A 20,741-nucleotide genomic window follows, 5' to 3' on the forward strand; every position below is an offset into this window, starting at 1 on the left:
ATTTGTACATCAGTTTGTTTAGCGATTCCCCAGAGATAGACATCTACTTTGTTTCTAATTCTTTGTTGATATAAAAAAATATGCTGCCTTAAATATTTTGGTTTATTTGGGAGTGTGTGTGTGAGAGAGGGGGGGAAGAGAAAGGGGGGGAGGAAGGGAGAGAGAGGGAGAAGGAGAGGGAGAGGGAAAGGGAGAGGGAAAGGGAGGAGAGAGAGAGATTGATTGAGATTGATTGTCCACCTTGGGGTATGTGCTTTGGTCAAAGAGTCAAAACATTTTGAGCATATTTTTTTGCCTAATGCCAAATTACTTATAAGAATGGGTGGAGCAGATCACAACTTCACCAATTATGAATTGTGGTTCAGTCATTTGAGTCATGTATGTTTGTTTTTCCATTGTCCCTCTAATTTTGCTATATAAGGAAGTATATTTTGACTCAGCATAAGAAGGAATTTTTTTTGAAGCAATCACTCAACAAGTATTTACTTAGTATTTATTATATACTCCAGATACTGTGTTAAGTTCTTTGGATGTGAAGGCAGGCAAGGAGACAAGATTTAGGGGAAAGTGGGCTTGACTTCAATCAAGAAAATTTTCTAAGGATTGCAATTGTCCGAGAGTGGGACTGCCCTAGGAATTTCTGGGGATGTATCCAGCAGGGATGCCCCTCATCATGAAGGGCTGCATGAGGTGGTCTTTAAGACACTGGTAGCTAGCTCCTTGTGCTTCTCAGGGAGTCTGGGGATAATAAGACAGAGAGGATAAAAAATGGTGAGTGCTGGGAAGGAGAAGGGGCTGAGATCTGTCACGGAATTCAGGATGTACATGGCATTTGCATATGGGATGTTCTTCCTGGTCTTATCAATTATTAATTGGCTTTGTGTCTTCTGGTTTTTTTAATTTCATTTTTTTAAAGATGAAGTAAAATGCACTTTACTTATGAGTACTCTAGGTGTTGTAGAGACAAAGCTATTTATGGGTGTGCTCACTGCCTTCCTGAGTCATTCCTTAGGGCTGATAGGTCTGGGAGAACAGCCATGGCAGATGGTGGCCCAGTGAGTATAGACAGCACTAAAGCCATTGTGTCTAACCCTTGATGATCCCATTTGGGGTTTTCTTGACAAAGACACTGGAGTGGTTTGTCATTTCTTTCTCCAGCTCATTTTACAGATGGGGAAACTGAGGCAAGCAAGGTCAAGTGATTTCCCCAGGGTCACACAGCCAGAACGTGTCTGGGGCCCGCTTTGAATTCAGGAAGATGATCTTCCGGACTCCAGGCCTGGCACACTAGCCACTGAGCCATCTAGCTGACCTGAGTTCAAATTTATCCTCAGATACTTGCTTGCTATGTGACCCCGGGTAAGTCACTTAACCGACGTTTCCTTCAGTTTCTTCAGTTTGTTGTTATTGTGAGGATCAAATAGGGTATTTTAAAAGCATTTAGCAGGGATAATTTGAAGGGGGAAAGGAAAGATATTGTAAGTAAAGTGAAGAAGGCAGGAAATGAGAGTTGAGTACAAAGGGAATGGTGTGAGAAGGCTGTTCTGGTACCAAATTGCTGGGTGCTGAGTGTGGACAAAAGGTTTGCACTTGACCATGGAAATAGTGGGAGTATTTTAAACATCATCATGATCAGCTTCATGGCTAAATGATCATTCTGGAAGCATGTGGAGGGATGGATATGAGGGACGGGGAGGGGGTGGCAGAGGAGGATTGAAGTTGGAAGATCTATTAGAGTATTAATAATCCTGCTAAAAAAGCAACCATTGGGTTCAACCCTTTTATTGTACATATGGGGAAAACAGACCCAAAGTTTTGCTCAGGTTTACATAGAAATGGGGTAAAAATTTTCCCACCATTCTTTTTTAGAGGCAGACTGCCATTCTCCAGGTGCTGCTGATCTGAATGAATGGTCTATAACTTAAATTTATGATACTGTCCACCACTCCTGTCCTTCCCCCTTCACTCCTCCCCCCCTAACCTCCCTAAGTGCCAAGTTTGATAAAGCAGTTGACTAATTAGCAAATCGCCCATTGTTGCACAAAGCACTTGCTCTGCAAAATGTAAATGGGAAAAAAGAAGTTTTTTTTGGTGTGTCAGTATGAAAAATGACAAGAGCTAAAATACTGTGGAGGACATCTGCTGCTAGGATAGGACGCTGAGCCCTGTGGAAGGCAGATGTTGAGACACTTTCAAGACGTTCCCAGTTTACCTTTTTGAGGTTCCACTAAATAGACAGACCCAACAATGGACTGAGAAGCCAGAGAACCTAGGTCCATACTCTGCCATTAACTTGATGTATGTGACCTCCCAGCCAGCCTCTGTGCTTTTCTGAGCATCTATTTCCTTGTCTGAAAAATGGGGATAACCCTTGCCCTGTCAACCTCCCCCAGCTGTTTCGAAGTTCACTTAAGATAATGGATGAAAGCTTTGTAGCCCATAAGGCACTAAAATAGAGAGAACAATTGTTATTACGGGCAAGAGACTTAAAAAGAATTTACTTTTCACTGGTGACACATCCTTTGAGCAAATAAATGTAAGATGATTTGAGGAGAAAGAACTCAGAACTGGGGGATCAAGAAAGGCCTTTTGGAGGAGGTATTAGTAGCAATTGGCTAAGCCTTGAACTTTAAGGAAACTGGGATTCTATAGAAGTCAGAAGTGAGGAAATAATTCATTGTAGACATTAGGGGCACAGCCTTTTGGCAGAAGGGGAAGAGGGGATGCTATGTTGGAACAGCAAGGAGATCAATTCGGATGCACTATTATTATTACTATTATTTTCCTCATTATTATTATTCTCATCTTCTTTATTATTATTATTAGAACCACATTTCTTAATTTTTCTTGTTTTCCTCCTCTCTTACTTTTACTCTACAAAAACAGAATCCTTATCTTCAAGAAAATTGCATTGCAGTGGAAGGGAAAGAACTTGTTCTGGGCTAATTACTTGTACTGTGATCATATATAATGTATGTAGGAGGGAGTGATTTGCTGGAGGAATATTTGAGGAAAGAGAAGACTGGGATTTCCAGGCTTAGGGCACAGGAAGGATGTGGATGATAAAACTTTTGATCAGACCAAGAGAGAACAGACAGAGTCAAGTAAAGTAAGAGATGAGAGGGTATCCAGTAGAGGAGGGTCAGCAGTGTTGAAAGCTGTGGAGAGGTCGAGGAGAATACTGACTGAAGAAAAGGCAGTTGGATTTATCCATTGAAACCACTGGTAAGCATTAAAATCGTAGGGTTGGGAGTCAGAGTGTACCGAGTTAAAGAGTGAGTGGGTACCGAATAAGTAGAGGAAAATTATTTTAGCATCTATGCAGAGAATGGATTAAGGAGTACAGAGGACAAAAGTGGAGTGACCAGTTAAGGAGGCTAGGATCAAAGGTATAGAGCCAGAAGGGAACTTTGTGGTGCAGTTGTTTTCTGTTGTGTCCTATTTTTGTGAATCCGTTTGTTTGTTTGTTTGTTAGTTTTGGCAAAGATACTGCAACAGTTTGCCCTTTCCTTCTCTAGCTCATTTTACAGATAAAGAAAATGAGGCAAACAGAAGTAAGTGAAGTAACCAAGGAGTTCATAGTTATTAAGTATCTGAGGACAGATTTGAATTTAGGAAGAGGAGTCTTCACTCTATTTACTGGACCACCTACCTGCCAGTGAAGGGAACTTAAAGGTCATTTATCTTTTGTTTCCCCTCTTTCATCAGTCCTTCATTTTACAGATAAATGCAGAAAAATCCTTATTCAAAGTCACAAAAGTTGTAAGGGAACAGCTAGGACCTGGTTGAACTTTGGTTCTAAAGGATCCACAATCTTTCCATTCTACCCTACAGCTTTCCCTTATAATAGTTTAAGAGAGAGGACATAAGAATTTGAATTCTGGTGATTATATCTAATTTAACCTGTCTGTCTATATCTTGTTTGTACATAGAAGTTTTCGTGTTGTCTCTTCCCATTAGTATAAGCTCCTTGAGATCAGGTACTGTGTTTTTTGCCCCCTTTTTGGGGGGAGGTATTCTCAGTAATTATCAGAGTATCTGACACATAGTAGGTATTTAATAAATATCGATTAATTGGTGACACTTAATGTGAGCTGGAAGCACTGAAGTGTTAAAGAAAAATGTGAAACGTATTTCCCTCAAGAAACTAAGCCAACATTCTATTGGAAGAGACAAGTGCACAGATAAGTAGATACAAAATAAAAATAAGATCAATTAAGGGAGTTGATACTCCCTTGCAGTTGGAAAGGAGGACTTCAGGTAGCATGTGGTCTTTGGAGGAAACAGGAGATAATAAATGGGGAACAGCTAAGGCAAAGATACTAAGATGGAAAGTGGAAGATCATAGATGAGCAACATCAAGAAGGCATGTGCTGTAAACTTGACAGTGGATATTGTCCTGGGTCTGGAGCCTCAGATATTTCCTAGCAGTGGGACTCTGGAGAAGTCACTTAATTTTTTATTGCCTCTACTTCCTCAGCTGTAAGATGTGGATCATCCTAGCACTGTTGGGAGATTCAAATGAGGTAATATTTGTAAAGTGTTTATTAACAAAGTGTCTATGCTAAGCAGTAGTATTAGGTACATGGTAGGTGCTTAATAAATGCATATTTCCTTTCCTCTTCCCTCTTCTGACTTTAGATTTCCAGGACTCGTCTGCTGTCAGATGTCTCGATTCAAATGATTTTTTCCCCTTCTTTCTGTAAACATTCTTCTCTTAAAAATTAAATCACTTTTTTTTTCTAACAGTGAAAATCTACTTTCTTTCTCTCCCTCCCACTTACTCCCTATACTCAAATCCATTAAGTAAGAAAGAAAAATGAAACATGTTAGAAATATTTACATACATTTTTAAAGAGCTAGGTGCTCTACCCACTAATGCCATGCTTCTTTTGTCTTTTTTTTATGGCACAAGAATATTCTATTACATTCATATACTGCTGTTAGATTGAACATTGCCTAATCAAAGCAGTTACCTGCTTTCCTTATAATTCTATGTTATTACAAATGTGCTGCTATGCAAATATTTGTACACATAGGAGTTTGTCTCTTCATTGCTTTTCGAGTTTATGGCTAATAATGGTGTCACTGGGTCAAAGTGACTTTTCTAGTTTCATTTCTCATTATTTTCCAGAATGTCACTCTAGTAGCAAAGCATTAGTGTGCCTGTAATGCTTCCAACCTTGATTGTTTTTGGATTTTTCCATTTTACCAATTTGATGCACATGAAATGAAACTCTTGAGAGACTTTCTCAAATGCTTTGCTAAATTTAAGTAGACTGTGACTGTAGGGTTCCCCTGATCTGTTGGTCTAGTAATCCTGCCAGAAAAGGAAATGAGGTTAGCCTGGAATGACCTATTCTTAATGAAGTCATTCTGGCTCTTAGGGATCACCACTTCCTTTTCCAAATGCTCACAAACCATCTCTTTGAATAATATGTTCCAGAATTTTGCTAGTAACTGAAGTCAGATTTGCTATCTTAACCCTCAAATATTCCAACCTCTCTCCTATTTTTAAAGAAAAAGTCCTCTCTTTCTTTAAAATAACAGCCATTTTAGAGCCTTTTGAAATTAGAATATTTGCTCATCTGCACTCCAGGAGTACCTCACTTTTAATCTCCTATGGATGATTTTTGTTCTCCCGGTCCAAAGATTGTTCTCCTTTTATTTTTTATTTTTATTTATTTATTTATTTTATTTAATAGCCTTTTATTTACAGGTTATATGCATGGGTAACTTTACAGCATTAACAATTGCCAAACCTCTTGTTCCAATTTTTCACCTCTTACCCCCCCCCCCTCCCCCAGATGGCAGGATGACCAGTAGATGTTAAATATATTAAAATATAAATTAGATACACAATAAGTATACATGACCAAAACGTTATTTTGCTGTACAAAAAGAATCAGACTCTGAAATATTGTACAATTAGCTTGTGAAGGAAATAAAAAATGCAGGTGGGCATAAATATAGGGATTGGGAATTCAATGTAATGGTTTTTAGTCATCTCCCAGAGTTCTTTCACTGGGCGTAGCTGGTTCAGTTCATTACTGCTCCATTGGAAATGATTTGGTTGATCTCGTTGCTGAGGATGGCCAGGTCCATCAGAACTGGTCATCATATAGTATTGTTGTTGAAGTATATAATGATCTCCTGGTCCTACTCATTTCACTCAGCATCAGTTCATGTAAGTCTCTCCAGGCCTTTCTGAAATCATCCTGTTGGTCATTTCTTACAGAACAGTAATATTCCATAATATTCATATACCACAATTTATTCAGCCATTCTCCAACTGATGGGCATCCATTCAGTTTCCAGTTTCTAGCCACTACAAAAAGGGCTGCCACAAACATTCGTGCACATACAGGTCCCTTTACCTTCTTTATGATCTCTTTGGGATATAAGCCCAGTAGTAGATTGTTCTCCTTTTAAAAAAAAATTTTTTTTTTTTTTGAGGCAGTCAGGGTTAAATGATTTGCCCTGGTCATACACCAGTAAGTATCAAGGATGAAGCCACATTTAAACTCAAACTCATGTCCTTCTGGCTCCAAGGCTGGTGCTTTCATTGTGTCACTTAGCTACTCCTGATTATTCTTTTTGAGGGAGAAAACAGAAGCAAAATAAGTCTTTTCCCCATTGGTTCATTATCACTAACCTATCCATCTTGACTTCTGTCCAATCTGAAGGCATTTTCCTCTTACCCCAACATAGATCTAAGCACTTTTGGTTCTCCATGGCCTTCCTCTGCTTTTCTGAATTCTAGCATTTTCTTTTAAATAATAGCTTTTTATTTTTAAAATACATGCAAAGATACTTTTCAACTTTTACCCTTGCAAAACCTTGTGTTCCAAATTTTTCTCCCTCTCTTCCCTCCACCCTCCTCTCCTAGATAGCAAGCAATCCAATGTTGGTTAAACATATAGCACTTTGTTGATATTCAAATTTCATTGCTTGCTCTTGCTTCCATTGTCCAGTCATAGTTTTTCAATTCTGAGTTATTTAAGGATTTCCCCTTTTTGGTTTTTGCATTATTTTATTTTAGCTAGATTCCCCTTTTCTTCTTCAGGATTCCATTCTTGAGACTAGAAGACCATAGATATGTAACTGGATGGTACTTCAGAAATTGTTTGGTCCAGTCTTCTCTGCCCTTTTCCCATATCCCATTTTATAGATGCAGAAATGGAGGCCCAGAGAGTTTTCAACTTCCTTGAAGAATCAGAAGTGGGATTTAGGTCCTTTGATTTCAAATCTAAGCATTGTCCCTTCCTCATCGGGCTTCCCTGCGGAATTTCATTCCATAGATTCCTAGCTATCCTTTCTTGAACCTTTTTAAGTCTTAAGTCTAGGGTTTCCAGCAGATTCTAGGTGTTTTTTTTTTCCTCTTCTGCCATGTCATCAAGGATAATCATCATTAAGAATATCACTAAGTCCTCAGTTGAAGAAAAATAATCCAAGGGCTTAGTGTAGCAGATAGAGCACCAGCCCTGGAGTCAAGAAGATCTGAGTTCAAATTTCACCTCAGACACTTACTAGCTGTGTGATCCTGGTCAAGTCATTTTACCCTGTTTGCCTCAGTTTCCTCATCTTCAAAATGAGCTGGGGAAGGAAATGGCAAAAACCACTTCAGTATCTCTGCCAAGAAAACCCCAAATGAGGTCATGAAGAGTGCCCCACTTGCCCATTCATTTTTGTCTCACTCTTCCCCTAAATTCCTTCCACCCACTGGTAATCTTTTAGTTGCATATTTGTGCCCTGTGACCATTTATTAGTCTCTGTTATGTGCAAAGCAGGGCCAGGGGAGTAAGGAGGGAACATTTGCTACCTTACCCTCCTCAAGTCATTTTCTAACTTCTTCACAGCTCGGGGACCATCTTCTGACTGTATTGTCTGCTCCCCATCCCTCTAATTACTAGCATTTTCTTTTTCTCAAAATGATTTTTGATTAACTTTGCATCATTATTTTGTACTTGCCTACTTGTGTACATGTCTCCCCAGTAGAATACTCCTTGAGGGCAGGGATTATACTCCTAGCACCTACCATCATTCTTGGGTCTAGTGGATGATTAAATAAATATTTGTTGAATTGAGAGGACCATGATGTTTTTTGGAAAGGGAAATAGATTTGGAAACAGGTTTCATTCCTGACTGTGCTGCTAACTGCTACCATCAGCAATTTTGGACCAACTGTCTTGACTGCAAAGGGCCCAAAGCCTTCTCAGCATCTCTTCCCATTTCTTGGGTTCTCCTCCATTTGTTTATCCTTCTCTTCCTAAACACCTTCCTGACCCCCTCCAGCTCTGTGTGGGGAAGTGTGATGTGGTGGAAAGAGCCCTTGGTGGGAGGCAGAAGAGCAGAGATCTAGCCCTGAACCTGCCATTGTGACCTTGCTTCGTCCCCAGGAACAAGTCCCATCCTCCCCCTTCCTGAAACCCATCTTCCAAATAAGACCTAGATCGGTAAACTTATGTATAAGTCTATTGTCCGTTTCATACTTCCTTCATTAGTCTACAGTCATTGATTAAGAATTAAGTAGTTAAACAGAGAAAATGAAAACATTTCCTACTCCCAAGGAGTTTAAGTTCTAATAAGGAAGAAAACTTCATCATCCATCATTAATAAAACCCTTTGTCTCATTTGATCCTCATAATAACCCAAAATAGGTTGGTGCTAGTGTGATTCCCCATTTCACAGATGAGAAAACTAAGGCAGGTGGCTCACACAGCTGGGATGGATTTGAGGCAGAATTTGAATGCAGGGCTTTCTGACTCTGGGACGGTGCATTATCCCACTCTTCCACATAAGTAGATATATATGAATTCCATATGAACTCGAAGGAAGGTGAATGTAGAAGGGAAGTGGGGAGGAGAGGATTCTACAGAAAGTGGCTTTTGAACTTAAAAGAAGACAAGGATTCTAGAGATGGTTCTTAAGTGTTAGTGACAAGCAGGACAAAGGCACAGAGGTGAGAGATGGAACATTGTAAGAAAGAATACCTTAACCAGTTAACAGGACCATAGAGTGTGTGGAAAGGAACAATGTGCAAGGAGACTTAAACGCATTCAGCCTCGGACACTTACCAGCTGAGTGACTCTGGCCAAGTCACTTAACCCTGTTTGCCTCAGTTTCCTTATCTGTAAAATGTGCTGGAGAAGGAAATGTGCTGGAAAGACAAGAAAAGCCCAAATGGGATTCCGAAGAGTTAGGATACAGCCGAAATGAGTGGAGAAAAGGAAGAAGACAGGTTGTAAAAGCGGTTTAATGGCAAACAAGGGTTTCTATTTGATCCTAGAGATAATTGGGTATCTGTTGTGGCTATATACATTCCCTAAGGGATAGAACCTTTTGAAGAACCAAAAGCAGCTGGTGTAACTGCTTTATGTATTACGTGTTAATCCTATTTTTGTAAACAGAATCCTGATTCCCATCAGCTTTCATTGTCATAATGGAAATGAGTTGTCTTTTTCAGTAAGTCTTAGAGAAGTTGGATTAGTTTAAAGCTTCTTTACAAACACTTAAATGTACCAAGTGAACCCTATCATGATTGAGTAAAATGCTAGGTGGCACAGTGAATTGTGCGCTGGGCTTGAAATTAAGAAGATTGGGTTTGTGGGTTCAAATCCAGATTCAGACACTTCCTAGCTGTGTGACCCCGGGTAAGTTACTTATCCCTGTTTTGCCTCTTTTTCCTCAAGGAGTTGGCAGATCACCCCAATACTTTTACCAAGAAAAGCCCAAATAGGACTGAAATGAACAACTGCAAAATGGAGAAAACTTTGAGAAAGTGAATTGACCTAAGAAAGAATGCTCCAGATGACTAATAATAAGAAATGAAACCAAAACAGCTCTGAGGCTTTGTCTCTCTCCCAAGATGAAAAAGACTGTAGTAGTTTGGAATTGTGGAAAGATAGGCAGCATCTTGCCTTGTTCAGTTTGAAGTTATACGGCTAAAATGACTAAAATGTGTGTATCCTCTGACCTAGAGAGGTCTTTGACTCTCCCTCCATCTCCCCCTTTCCCCCCAGAAAAGTCAACAGCAAAAAAAGATGTACATCAAGATGTTTATAGCAACACGTTTGTGGTGGTAGAGCATATCTGGAAACTAGACCAGATGTGCATGATTGGGAAATAGCTCCATAAATCATGGTACCTGAATATAATGGAATATTACTGTACTATAAGAAATGACAAAAAGGATGACTTCAGAGAGCCATGGAGAGATTTACATAAACTGTGAGAAAGTGAAATGAAGCCAGGAAAGCGGTATACAAAATGGTTACAGTAGTGTAAGTGGAAAGAACAATAATGCAAGTCAAGCAGTCAGTAAGCATTAAGTGCCACCAGTATGCTAGCCACCAAGCATACAAAAGAAAGATAAAAGAATCCCATCTCATCATCAAAGGTGAATGTAGTAAAACTATTAAGAACAAATTTGCTCTCAGAAGAAAAATGAGAAGATATGTCTCCTCTGCACTTTTGCAGAGATTGAGGTCCACAGGTGTGATACATTGCATGGATATCATGTTTTGTCTATGCTTTTATTGCTTATGCTGAATTTTTTTCTCTTCTTTTTAGATTCTTTCTATGATCCTAGAAGGGATGGCTTTCTGGGAGTGGGGAAGAAAAGGGATATGGAGGAATCTAGATGATAATAAAATAATAGTATCCTTATAGAAAAAAGTGACTCATTCTATAACATCTTTTCTTTTTTTCCCTCAATTTTTAAAATTAAAGCTATTTATTTTCAAAACATATGCATGAATAATTTTTCAACATTGACCCTTGTAAAACCTTGTGTTCCAAATATTCTTCCCTTCCCCCCACTGTCTCCCCTAGATGGCAAGTAATCCAATATATATTAAACATGTTAAAAATATGTTAAATCCAATATATGTATACATATTTATGCAATTATCTTGCACAAGAAAAAACAGATCAAAAAGGGAAAAAATTAGAAAGAAAACAAAATGCAAGCAAACATAAAAAAAAAAAAGAGTGAAAATGCTATGTTGTGATTCACACTCAGTTTCCACAGTCCTCTCTCTGGGTGTTGATGGCTCTCTTCAAGACAACATTATTGGAACTGGCCATAAAAATGAAGTTAGTACAATTAGCTTATTCCCATTCTGAGTGTTCATGCTATCTATTAGTACCTTAAATTACTGATACAATGCAGTCTGTTTAACTCTTTAGGGTCTAAGATCTGGGTAGCGAAAAAAAAAACACTGAAAACACCAGGTCTTCACTTCCTATCTCTGTCTATGCTTTTAGGAGAATATATCAAAACGTGGCGGCCACGCTACTTCTTGCTAAAGAGTGATGGGACCTTCATTGGCTATAAGGAGCGGCCACAAGATGTGGACCAGCGGGAATCTCCCCTCAACAATTTCTCAGTTGCACGTAAGTAATTCCCTCAATTCTGACAAACTGACCCTGTGAGTTATTGGATCTTCCTGACCTGTGTGGCTTCAGATAAGTTACTTAACCACTTTGTCTCTCAGCCTCAACCAAATGAGGGAGTTAGAGAAGATGCCCGCTAGGATTTCTTCTATTTCTTAAATTAAAGATTTTGTGGAAGGAGGAATTCTTCATCTCTAAATTTGACACTTTTAGACTCAATGTAGCTTGACCCCTCTGCAATGTGGGACCAAGTCTGAGGTGGAAAATCTGATGAACTTGAGGAGACAGAGTATAAGTGGAGCATAACTTAAGAAGTGACCATGGCATTCCTGGGTACTCCAAAGATAGCCACTGATGTTTCCCCAGGTAACTGTTGAGAGCTCATGTTTACAATCTTCTCATGACAGCTTGGTTACTTTCCCTGAAAGCATATCTTTTTTTTTTTTTTTTCCATTTTTTTATTTTAACATACATTACTTTATGAATCATGTTGGGAGAGAAAAATCAACAAAAGGAAAAAACTATGGGAGAGGGGAAAAAATGTGTTGATTTACTTCAATCTCCATAGATGGCATTTCTGTCCAAAGTCTATTGGATTGTTTTGTGCCAGTGAACCACTGAGAAGAACCACGCCTTTCATAGTTGATCAAAGCACAATCTTGCTGCTATTGTGTACAATATATTCTTGGTTCTGCTTGTTCCATTCAACATCAGTGAATGTAAATTTTTCCAGGCCTTTCTAAAATCAGCTTGTTCTTCATTTTTTGTAGAATAATAATATCCCATTACCTTCCTATACCACAACTTATTCAGCCATCCCCCCATGATGGGCATCTACTCATTTTCCAATTCTTTGCTGCCACAAAGAACTGCTGTAATGGGTCCTTTTCCTTCCTTTATGATTTCCTTGGGATACAGACCCAGAGTGACACTGCTGAGTCAAAGGGCCCAGAAGCACATCTTAATACTGGACAGTCGCTCTGTTGATGATCTTAAAATATTTTTCCCCTCCTGTCTTTGAGGGCAATCCTTCTACCTCTCTCTGCCCCTTGGGCACATTTAGAGATGCCGCGGGCAAAGCCGGGTGAGCAGGCAGGCACTGAGGGACTAGACTGTCTGAACTGACATGCCTTTCTCACAGATTATAATCCCAAATCTTGTGTAAACAGTTTTTGGATAATCTGGGGGTAGGGCTATTAAGAGATTATTATTTTTTTAATTGTCTCTATTTTTATTGGTGCCCCCTTTTCCCTTCTGCTAGTCAGGGCTTGACACAGTAAATGGCCTGTTGAGTCCTTGGGGAAATTTGGGTGCCCATCAGAGAAAAATACATGTTCGTGTGTGGAGGCGTGGGCCCTTCAGGAAGGTGGAGGTTCACTCTGTTCCTGCCACAGGTTTCTGTTGGCAGGCTAGCTTTTCCAGCTGAATTTGGCAGGATTTTAGAACCTGGTTTTTCAGGCTTCATTCTGCCCCCCAGGGATGTGCTAGGAAAGGCAAAAGGAAGACTCAGAGTGCCCTCCTCAGCATGTTCTGTGGTTTGGCAGACTCTCCCACTCAAACGCCCCTAGCACCGGCCCCAGCCATCAGTATATCTGCGATCTGGGGCAGGGGAGGGATTGGATGGAGGCCCTGGCAGCAGCCTCGGTTGAACCGGCCCAGGGCGGGAAGGGAGAGCGGGCCCAGAACCATTTCTCCACAAGCCTCGTCGGTGTGCTACGCTGGGCACCCCCTTTCTTCTCCAGATGCCTCTCCTCAGCTGCATGCAGATATATGGCACTAATAATGAAAAGAAGCCCAAACTTAGAGTCAAGAGAGCTAGACTTGAGTCTTTGCTGCATTGTGACTAAAAGTAAATCCATTCCCCCCTTTGGGCCTCAGTTTCCCCCCATAAAATAGGGATTTGAGCTAAGTGAAATATGGGAGGAAGCACTGGCTGTTCTTGGAGGTCTCACTGTTTGGGGGAGACCGAGGAAAGGCAGCCCCAGGTCCCGCCCACAGGATGCTTCTGGTCCGATTGGGCAGATGCGATTCACTCACCTAGGACAGCAGTGAATGATAAAAATTAATTTTTGAGGAAGCATTTACTTGTGTGGCTCAAGCTTCTGAAGGTAAATAGAAGTCAGGGAAAGGAGAAGTCGGATTGGGATAAGATAGGTTTCCTGGAGGAGACGGGCAGATTTTGAAGACTGGGTAGCGTTTTGATCAGAGAAGAGGACCAAAGGGGAGGACATTCTAAGCTAGAGGAACACACACAGAGGTAGGAATGAGGATGGTGTGTCTGGAGATCAAGTTGAACTTAGGTCTCCTCGTTTGGATTTCAAAAAGGGTTGGGAAGCCCACAGTTGGTATTTTGTTGCCACCCCCAAGTATCAGTTATTTGGTAACCCTTCTTTCACCCTCTGCCTCCCCCATCTGCCATTTTTCTTTTTCCCCACTTAGAGTCCAAACTAAGACATGAATATCGGACTTCCAATTCCTGAGAGAGAATGACTCTGCCTTTTTGCCCAAGTGACAGTTTTTCAATCATAAGAATGCTAACTGTTTAACCAGTGTGGAAACTGAACCTCACAGAGTAACTTACTCTCACTTGTTGGTGAGTGACAGAGATGGGCTCTTCATTCAAGTGGGAGAGAACAGTCTTTGAACTCACCAAGCCTTTGTTGAATGCTTCTTACTTACTAGACAGTAGGTTTGGGATACAAGGATGAAAAACAATGTACATGCAGAAATCGCTAGGGGCAGAAATCCAGGTCTCATGCCATGGGGAAGGAAGAAGGATCTCACAAGATTAGAGGTGCAGGGAAAACTTCATGGAACTGATGATACCTGAGCCAAGGAAGGGAGGGATTCCATCAGTTAAGAGATGAAGTAAGAGGTGGCAGGAGAAGCAGACACAGGAAAAAGCAAGAGGAGAGGAGGGAGAGAGGAAGATGGAGAATTTAAGACTCAAGGTCACAAGCCTCCTGACTGAATGAGGGAGGGAGAGAGAAGGAGGAGGCATTCGTGAGACATCATTATATCTGTGTGCCTCAGACATCCCCAGTGACAGCCTTCTACTTAGAACTGTTTGGAGAAGGGAGAAAGATTTCATCCACAGCTTCACTTAATAAACTACCTTAGGAGTCTCTAACATAAAGTCTGTCTCAGTTCCCTCATACTGCAGTTTATTTAGCCTGGTCCCTCTTTTTCTGAAAAGTTGGGTACACTGTACAAGCCTCCCTTCGGGTTTATATTGCTAACATGAGTCAGGTATATGTTGCCCTTAGTCTCTCAGTCAGTCAACAAACATTTTGTTGTTGTTCAGTCGTGTCTGACACTTTATGACCCCAACGGGGGGTTTCTTGGCAAAGATACTAGAATGTTTTGCATTTCCTTCTCTAGCTCATTTTACAGCTGAGGAACTGAGGCAAGCAGGGATAAGTCCAGGATCACACAGCTAGTAAATGTCTGGATTTGAACTGAGGAAGATGAGTCTTCCTGATTCCGGGCTCAGAACTTGGCACACTGGGTCACCTTGTTGTCTTTGACCAATGTATAAAGACAAAAACAGTCCCTGGACTCAAGGAATTTGCTTTGTAATGGGGGTGAAGAGGAAGAGAGAGACAGACACACACAAATGGATAGATTCGAAGACAGAGACAGAGAAACAAGAGACAGGGTTAGAGAAAGAGACAAGTGACAGAGAGAAAAAGATACACACATAGAGAACCTTTAGAGTAAACATCCTTTCCAGAAACAGGTTTTAAAGATACTCTATGTCTGTGTGATATTTTTTCTGTATGATAACAATCATGTTAAACAGTAGATGTTTACTTTGGACTTTAAAGTTTGGAATATGATTCATGTTATCTTCTCATTTGAGACTGATAGAAAACCTCTGTAAGGTAGTTATTTATAATGATTCCCATTTTATGTGTGTAAAAACAAAATGACTAAGCCTTAGATGACACAGGCTATTAGTTAATAGAATCACGTCTTATATGTCTTTGACTTAAACTGTCTGTACACCATTCTCAGCTCTCTCCCATGAATGTAGAGTCCATAAACCATCCCTTCATTTTCTTCTGGGCCTCAGTTTCCTGCTGTGTAAAATAAGATGATTGGTCTAGAAAGTTTCTAAGACTCTGTCCAGATCTGGCATTAGTCAGTGAGATATTATCTCCATTTTATACATGGGTGCCACTGGGGCTCCTTAATTAGGGAAGACACCCAGTCACCTAAGAGATTTGGTGGCAAAACCAAGCCTGGGACCCAGGTCTTTCTGGCTCCCAGCCTGGGTTCCACCTGCCCCACTCTCCCAGCACCCATGCCTAGTGAATATTGTTTGTACTTGTGTTCTAAGGCAGAGAGAAGGCTCTGCTCTGGGAAGTCTTATTGGTTAATGACTGAGCAGGGCAATTAGAGGGCATATTTGTTCACCAAACAAAAACCTTCCCTGTGACATGGTTGAATGATAGTGGTTATTAAATGATAAATCTCTATTATTCATCTTGCTGTGCATGTAGTTAGGGTTAGCGTTGGAATGGTACTGGTAGAAAATGCTGATTTGGGGAAAGGGGGTGATTAGATTCCTCCACAACATACACTCACTTCTCTCTCTCTCTCTCTCTCTCTCTCTCTCTCTCTCTCTCTCTCTCTCTCTCTCTCTCTCTCTCTCTCACTTCTCTCTCTCTCTCTCCCCATACCCTCCTGCCCATCTGTCTCTGTCTCTCTCTTGTCTCTTTTTTCCTTTTTCTCTTCCTGTCTTTCTGTTTCTCGTTGTGTGTCTCTCTCTGTCTTTACAAGAGAATTAATTGGTGTGATGGGGTAGTGGAAAGAGATCCAGGTTTTGGCATTGATGCTAATTAGCTGTGTGACCTTGGACTAATCAGTTCACCTTTCTGCATGTCCTTTTCCTTATCTGTGAAATGGGAATGAAGAATAAACTTAGACTGTCTGCCTCACAGAGATATTGTAAGGATGCAGGAAACATGGGTCAAGGGCTTTTTCTAGAGATAGGCAGGACACAGAAGACCCCCAAAGGTCTCCTTTGGGATCACCTGTGCAGTGGGAGGGAGATAGAACATCCCATACAGTAAATTAATAGCAAGCCAGTTGAACTGGTACAGTATGGGAAGGGTGGTAATAGGATATAAGGTTGGAAAGGCTGATAGGAATTCTGTGGTAGAGGCAATTGAAATGCCACTTGAAAATGGATTTTATTTGGGAGACAATAGAACAGTTTTTGAGAAGGATTATGGACATAGCCAATCAGTGAGTGGAGAATATTAATTATATATATATAAAGTATAGATAGGTATAGATAGGAGAAAGGGAAAAAGACAAGTCACAGAAACCAATTAAAAGGCTATTGAGGGTCATTTAGGCCACAGAGGTTTGACTCAGTGATTTTTAAGGTCCCTTCCACTTCTTAATGCAGTGTTTCTACAGACCTGTCCAGTGATCTGACTCCCGGGAGAAGAGTCCATTTCATCGGGCTCTGGACTGATGGTCAGAGTCCTAAGTTCCAGAACAGTGAACTTTCCTCTGTAGTAGTCTTTTATCTGCATTACCTGGAGACTTCTGGCATTGAGGTAGTCTCACTGCACTCCCAAATCTAAGTACAGGGGAAATGAGTTTGCAAAAATCCAGGACAACTTGGGGGTCCTTAGTCTACATGCTACCCTTCTTCCAGGGCCCGGTTTAATTGTATCTCCTCTACAAAGTCTTCTCTGACCCCTAACAATGCACAGGTGCTCTCCTTCCTGTAAGCTCCCACAGCTCTCACTTTGATACTCATGCCTTGAATTCCTACCTAATCAAAAATTGATTGCCCCATATTGTTTTTTTTTTTTTTTTTGTCTCTCAAATATAATTTCCCCCAATCATACTGTGAGCTCCCAGGGGGCTGACTTAATTATGTTCCGTTTTTTTCTCTCAGCTGCTGAAGTGCCAGACTCATAGTAGGCACTCAGTAAATGTGTAATTGAGTAAGTCAGGAAGCCCTTCTCGGTGCCCAGTTCTGTGCTCAGTGCTGTTAGGGATAGGGAGGGAACAGAGAGAAGTCGCAGAGTTCTTACAGAGTTCTACCTTGCTAGGAGATTTGAGGAAGTCATGAACAATGGGATTTTTAGGAAATGCAAGTAGTGTTTTTAATCCGGCAGTTAAAGGTGATGTTCTGGAGGCAGGGCCGTCAGAACGTGGCCCAAATCGACGGGGAGGGTTTGATGACAGAAGGACATTTTGCTTGGGTTTTGGATAAGAAGTCAGAGGGATTGTGAACAGTGCAGAGTTTTGAGGGTGTGCTTGGTTGGCACTTGCAGAAATTGAGTCGGCCCTTGTGAAGCTCCTTCTCTCATTCTGTTCATCCTCCTGCTTCCCCTCCCCGTTCCTGGGGCCTGGGGTGGGCATTGTAGTGAGCTTGTGACTCTTGTGAGCTGCCTGTATTGGTTCTACTCTGCAGTGAGTTCTCAGCTCCTTTACTGGCTCATCTGTGATTTCCTAAGGCAGCTGGTTGGGCTGGGGAGTCAGGCAGGCTCTGAAGGGCAACCAGGGAGTTGAGATTTCACTGCAGGGATTGTTCAGTATCTGATGTGTGCCCCTGACCCCTGGGGCCCCTCCGGAGGTCAGTTCCCATGCCCTGAAAAGCCCCTAACCTGCCTGGTTGCTAGTGCTCGAGATGGAATTCCAGACATTCTCCGCAGACAGCCCGGATTCCCCAGGCAGGGCCCCCGTCCTGAGCCCTCGAGAGCTTCCCTCCTGGGTGTGTTAAAAATCTTGGAATTTTTAATTTATTCAAAAAGTTTCTTTCTCTTCCCCCTCCTCCCTTTCCTGGATATCATGTGGTAGGTGAGTCTTTAGAGCAGGAACACTTTGGTTCTCAGATTCCTCCTAGGCTTCTGTGTGTGTGATTATCAGAGACCTCTCCCTCCCCAATGACATTCAATCCTTTCAGTGTTTAGAGAGGCTAGATGTTCAGAGGAGCAACCGTACCTCATATTTCTGGGGGTTTTTGAATTTGCCAGATTCTTTCCTCATGGGGCATGTCACATGCAAGGCGGGGATTACGGTAACTAAGGGTTCAGATTGAATTAATTTAAAGTAAAAGCAAACCTGCCCTTTCAGGTAAGTAGAGATAACATTTCATGGATTCATGTTCAGGTATAGGTTGGATGAGCTTATTTCTAAGATGCAGCTTCTATCATCCATCAGCTGCCTGGAATGAGATACAAAGGAGATAAGAATTTTCAATCAGATGTGGGCTCTACCTTCATGAAGCTGACAGTTTAATAGCATAATATGTGGGAAAGAGGCAGGGCTAGAATTCAACAGGAGGGCCAGACCTCCTGACTCTAAATCCAATACTCTTTCTATTGACATTTCCTTCCTGTTGCCCCTTGCCCATCCCAGAACTTATTAAATTTTTCTCACTTGTGAGCTTTTTTCACTGGAGAAATTTTTGTGCAACCTCAGCTATATAGGTATATAAATCAAACATTCACTGATAATAAATCATAAAGAAATTTATGTTAAAACAATTCTCTGGTATATCTGTATTTTTACCATTTATTAACGATGACAGCAAATTTGCATACTAATGGGATGGATGTGCTTATTTATTTTTTCCATAAAAAATTAAATCTTGGCAGAATATTTGGTATCTTTTTGTGCTTGCCAAATTTTTTGTGACCTCCACATTCAGCTAGGTGAATTTATTTTTAATTGTTCATATTTATTTATTTATATTTATTTTTATTTAAGAAGTAAATACAAATGTGCCCATTTGTGTCTTGCTTGGGAAGATGAGGGGGTGGGGTAGCATTCAGGTATTCACACTCAGAAGGCCCAATGTGTCAACGTGGAGATTATCTCTGACCTTCTGACTGATGGGAGGATAGTGTGAGATACATTAAGAGAGGAGGAAACTGAGACTTGTGTAGGTAAGTGACTCACTCAGAGTTGTAAGATGGTGAGGACTGGAGCAGGATATTGGAACCCAGATCTTCTGATCGCAAATTCCATGATTTTTCTCCACTCTGCCTTGTTGACAGGTGCATCCATCTCTGGTTTTACAACATTCTTTTGGGGTAAAATCTCCAAGGTGTGGGAACCTCCCTCCCCAGACTTGGAGATGATTTCTGGCCGAGAGCTGGTGCTGCCATCAGGATGCGGTGTGGATCTTAAGTCTTAGAGAATTTTTAGAGCTAGAGGAACTTTAGAGATCACCTAGTTCAATCCTTTTCTTTGATCCTAGAGGCAACTGAGTTTCAGAGAAGGGAAGGACTTTTCCAAGATCACCCAGATAGGGAAGGGACAAAGCCGGAATTTAAATTTAAGGTTGGATGAGAGATTTAGTACTTTTTCTCTTCTCTATTTAGATCCCTTTCTCTGACTGCTGTGTGACCTGAATAGCCCCCTGCCTGGTCCCCAGTCCCCCCAGCCACCCAGAGTGTTTGCCCAGGTTCCCTGGCTTCTCAGTACTCCCCTCCCTGAGCCGCACGCAGAAGGTTTCTGTGCCTCCCTGAGGAGCGTACTAGCGACATTCCCTGACTGATGAATTGAAGCCACTCGAGGGATTGGAATAAAGACAAATGATTATTTAAACTTGCTTACATACCGTGACTTCTTTTCCTTGACTGTGGTAGAATGCCAGCTGATGAAGACAGAGCGACCCAAACCCAATACATTCATCATCCGCTGCCTGCAGTGGACCACGGTAATTGAGAGAACGTTTCACGTGGAGACCCCCGAGGAGCGGTATGTTTCATTCATGTTTAATAGAGAAACCCCTCCCAGAGACAGATGGGAAGGGGGAAAGGGGGAAGAAAGGAGGGAGGTGGGTTCTAAAAACTTCCAGATTTGGAGTTGGAGTCCCCAGAGTGCACTGTATTACCTGGGTAACTATGGGGGAGACACCTTGTCCACACCTGCGCCCATCTCTCCCTTAAAATGGAGTTGGACTTGTTAACATTCCCCATTCTAGTTCTCATTTAGCCCCTGAGACTACAGGAGCTGACCTTAGGTGGATGCTCTTCAGGACTGGTCTGTCTTAAGGGCTCCACTGGTGTAATTCTTCCCTTTTTCACCATAAGCCCCCAAAGGACTGCTCCAATTTACAGATGAGGAAATTGAGTTTCAAAGAAAAGGAAGAACTCTTCTGAGGTTATACAACAAGGAATAGGGGCTGAATTGAAATGGGCTAGAGTCCAGGTGCTCTGAATCTCTTTCTGCCCAGTGACATTGTTCTACCAGCTTAGAAATCCCCTTTGCACTTTCCCTGGCAGGTGGTCACCCAGCCTTTGCTCAAACATCTTCAGTGGCAGGGAGCTCACTACCTGATCACTCTTCTTCCCTTCCATCAATCC

The 20,741-nt window shown here is 41.4% G+C and overlaps 1 protein-coding gene across 2 annotated transcripts in view; it reads left to right on the forward strand.

Annotated features, from left to right (window-relative positions):
- The window catches only part of AKT1 (AKT serine/threonine kinase 1), a 128,040-nt gene that overhangs the window by 57,800 nt on the left and 49,499 nt on the right, over positions 1-20,741 (forward strand). For both annotated transcript variants that reach the window (XM_031953137.1, XM_031953138.1), the window contains exons 3-4: positions 11,269-11,397; positions 20,022-20,133. In XM_031953137.1, coding sequence (XP_031808997.1) covers positions 11,269-11,397; positions 20,022-20,133 — 241 coding nt within the window. The remainder of the gene's footprint in view (positions 1-11,268; positions 11,398-20,021; positions 20,134-20,741) is intronic.

This window comes from Sarcophilus harrisii, chromosome 2 (genome assembly GCF_902635505.1).
Source record: "Sarcophilus harrisii chromosome 2, mSarHar1.11, whole genome shotgun sequence".
Lineage (NCBI taxonomy): Eukaryota > Metazoa > Chordata > Mammalia > Dasyuromorphia > Dasyuridae > Sarcophilus > Sarcophilus harrisii.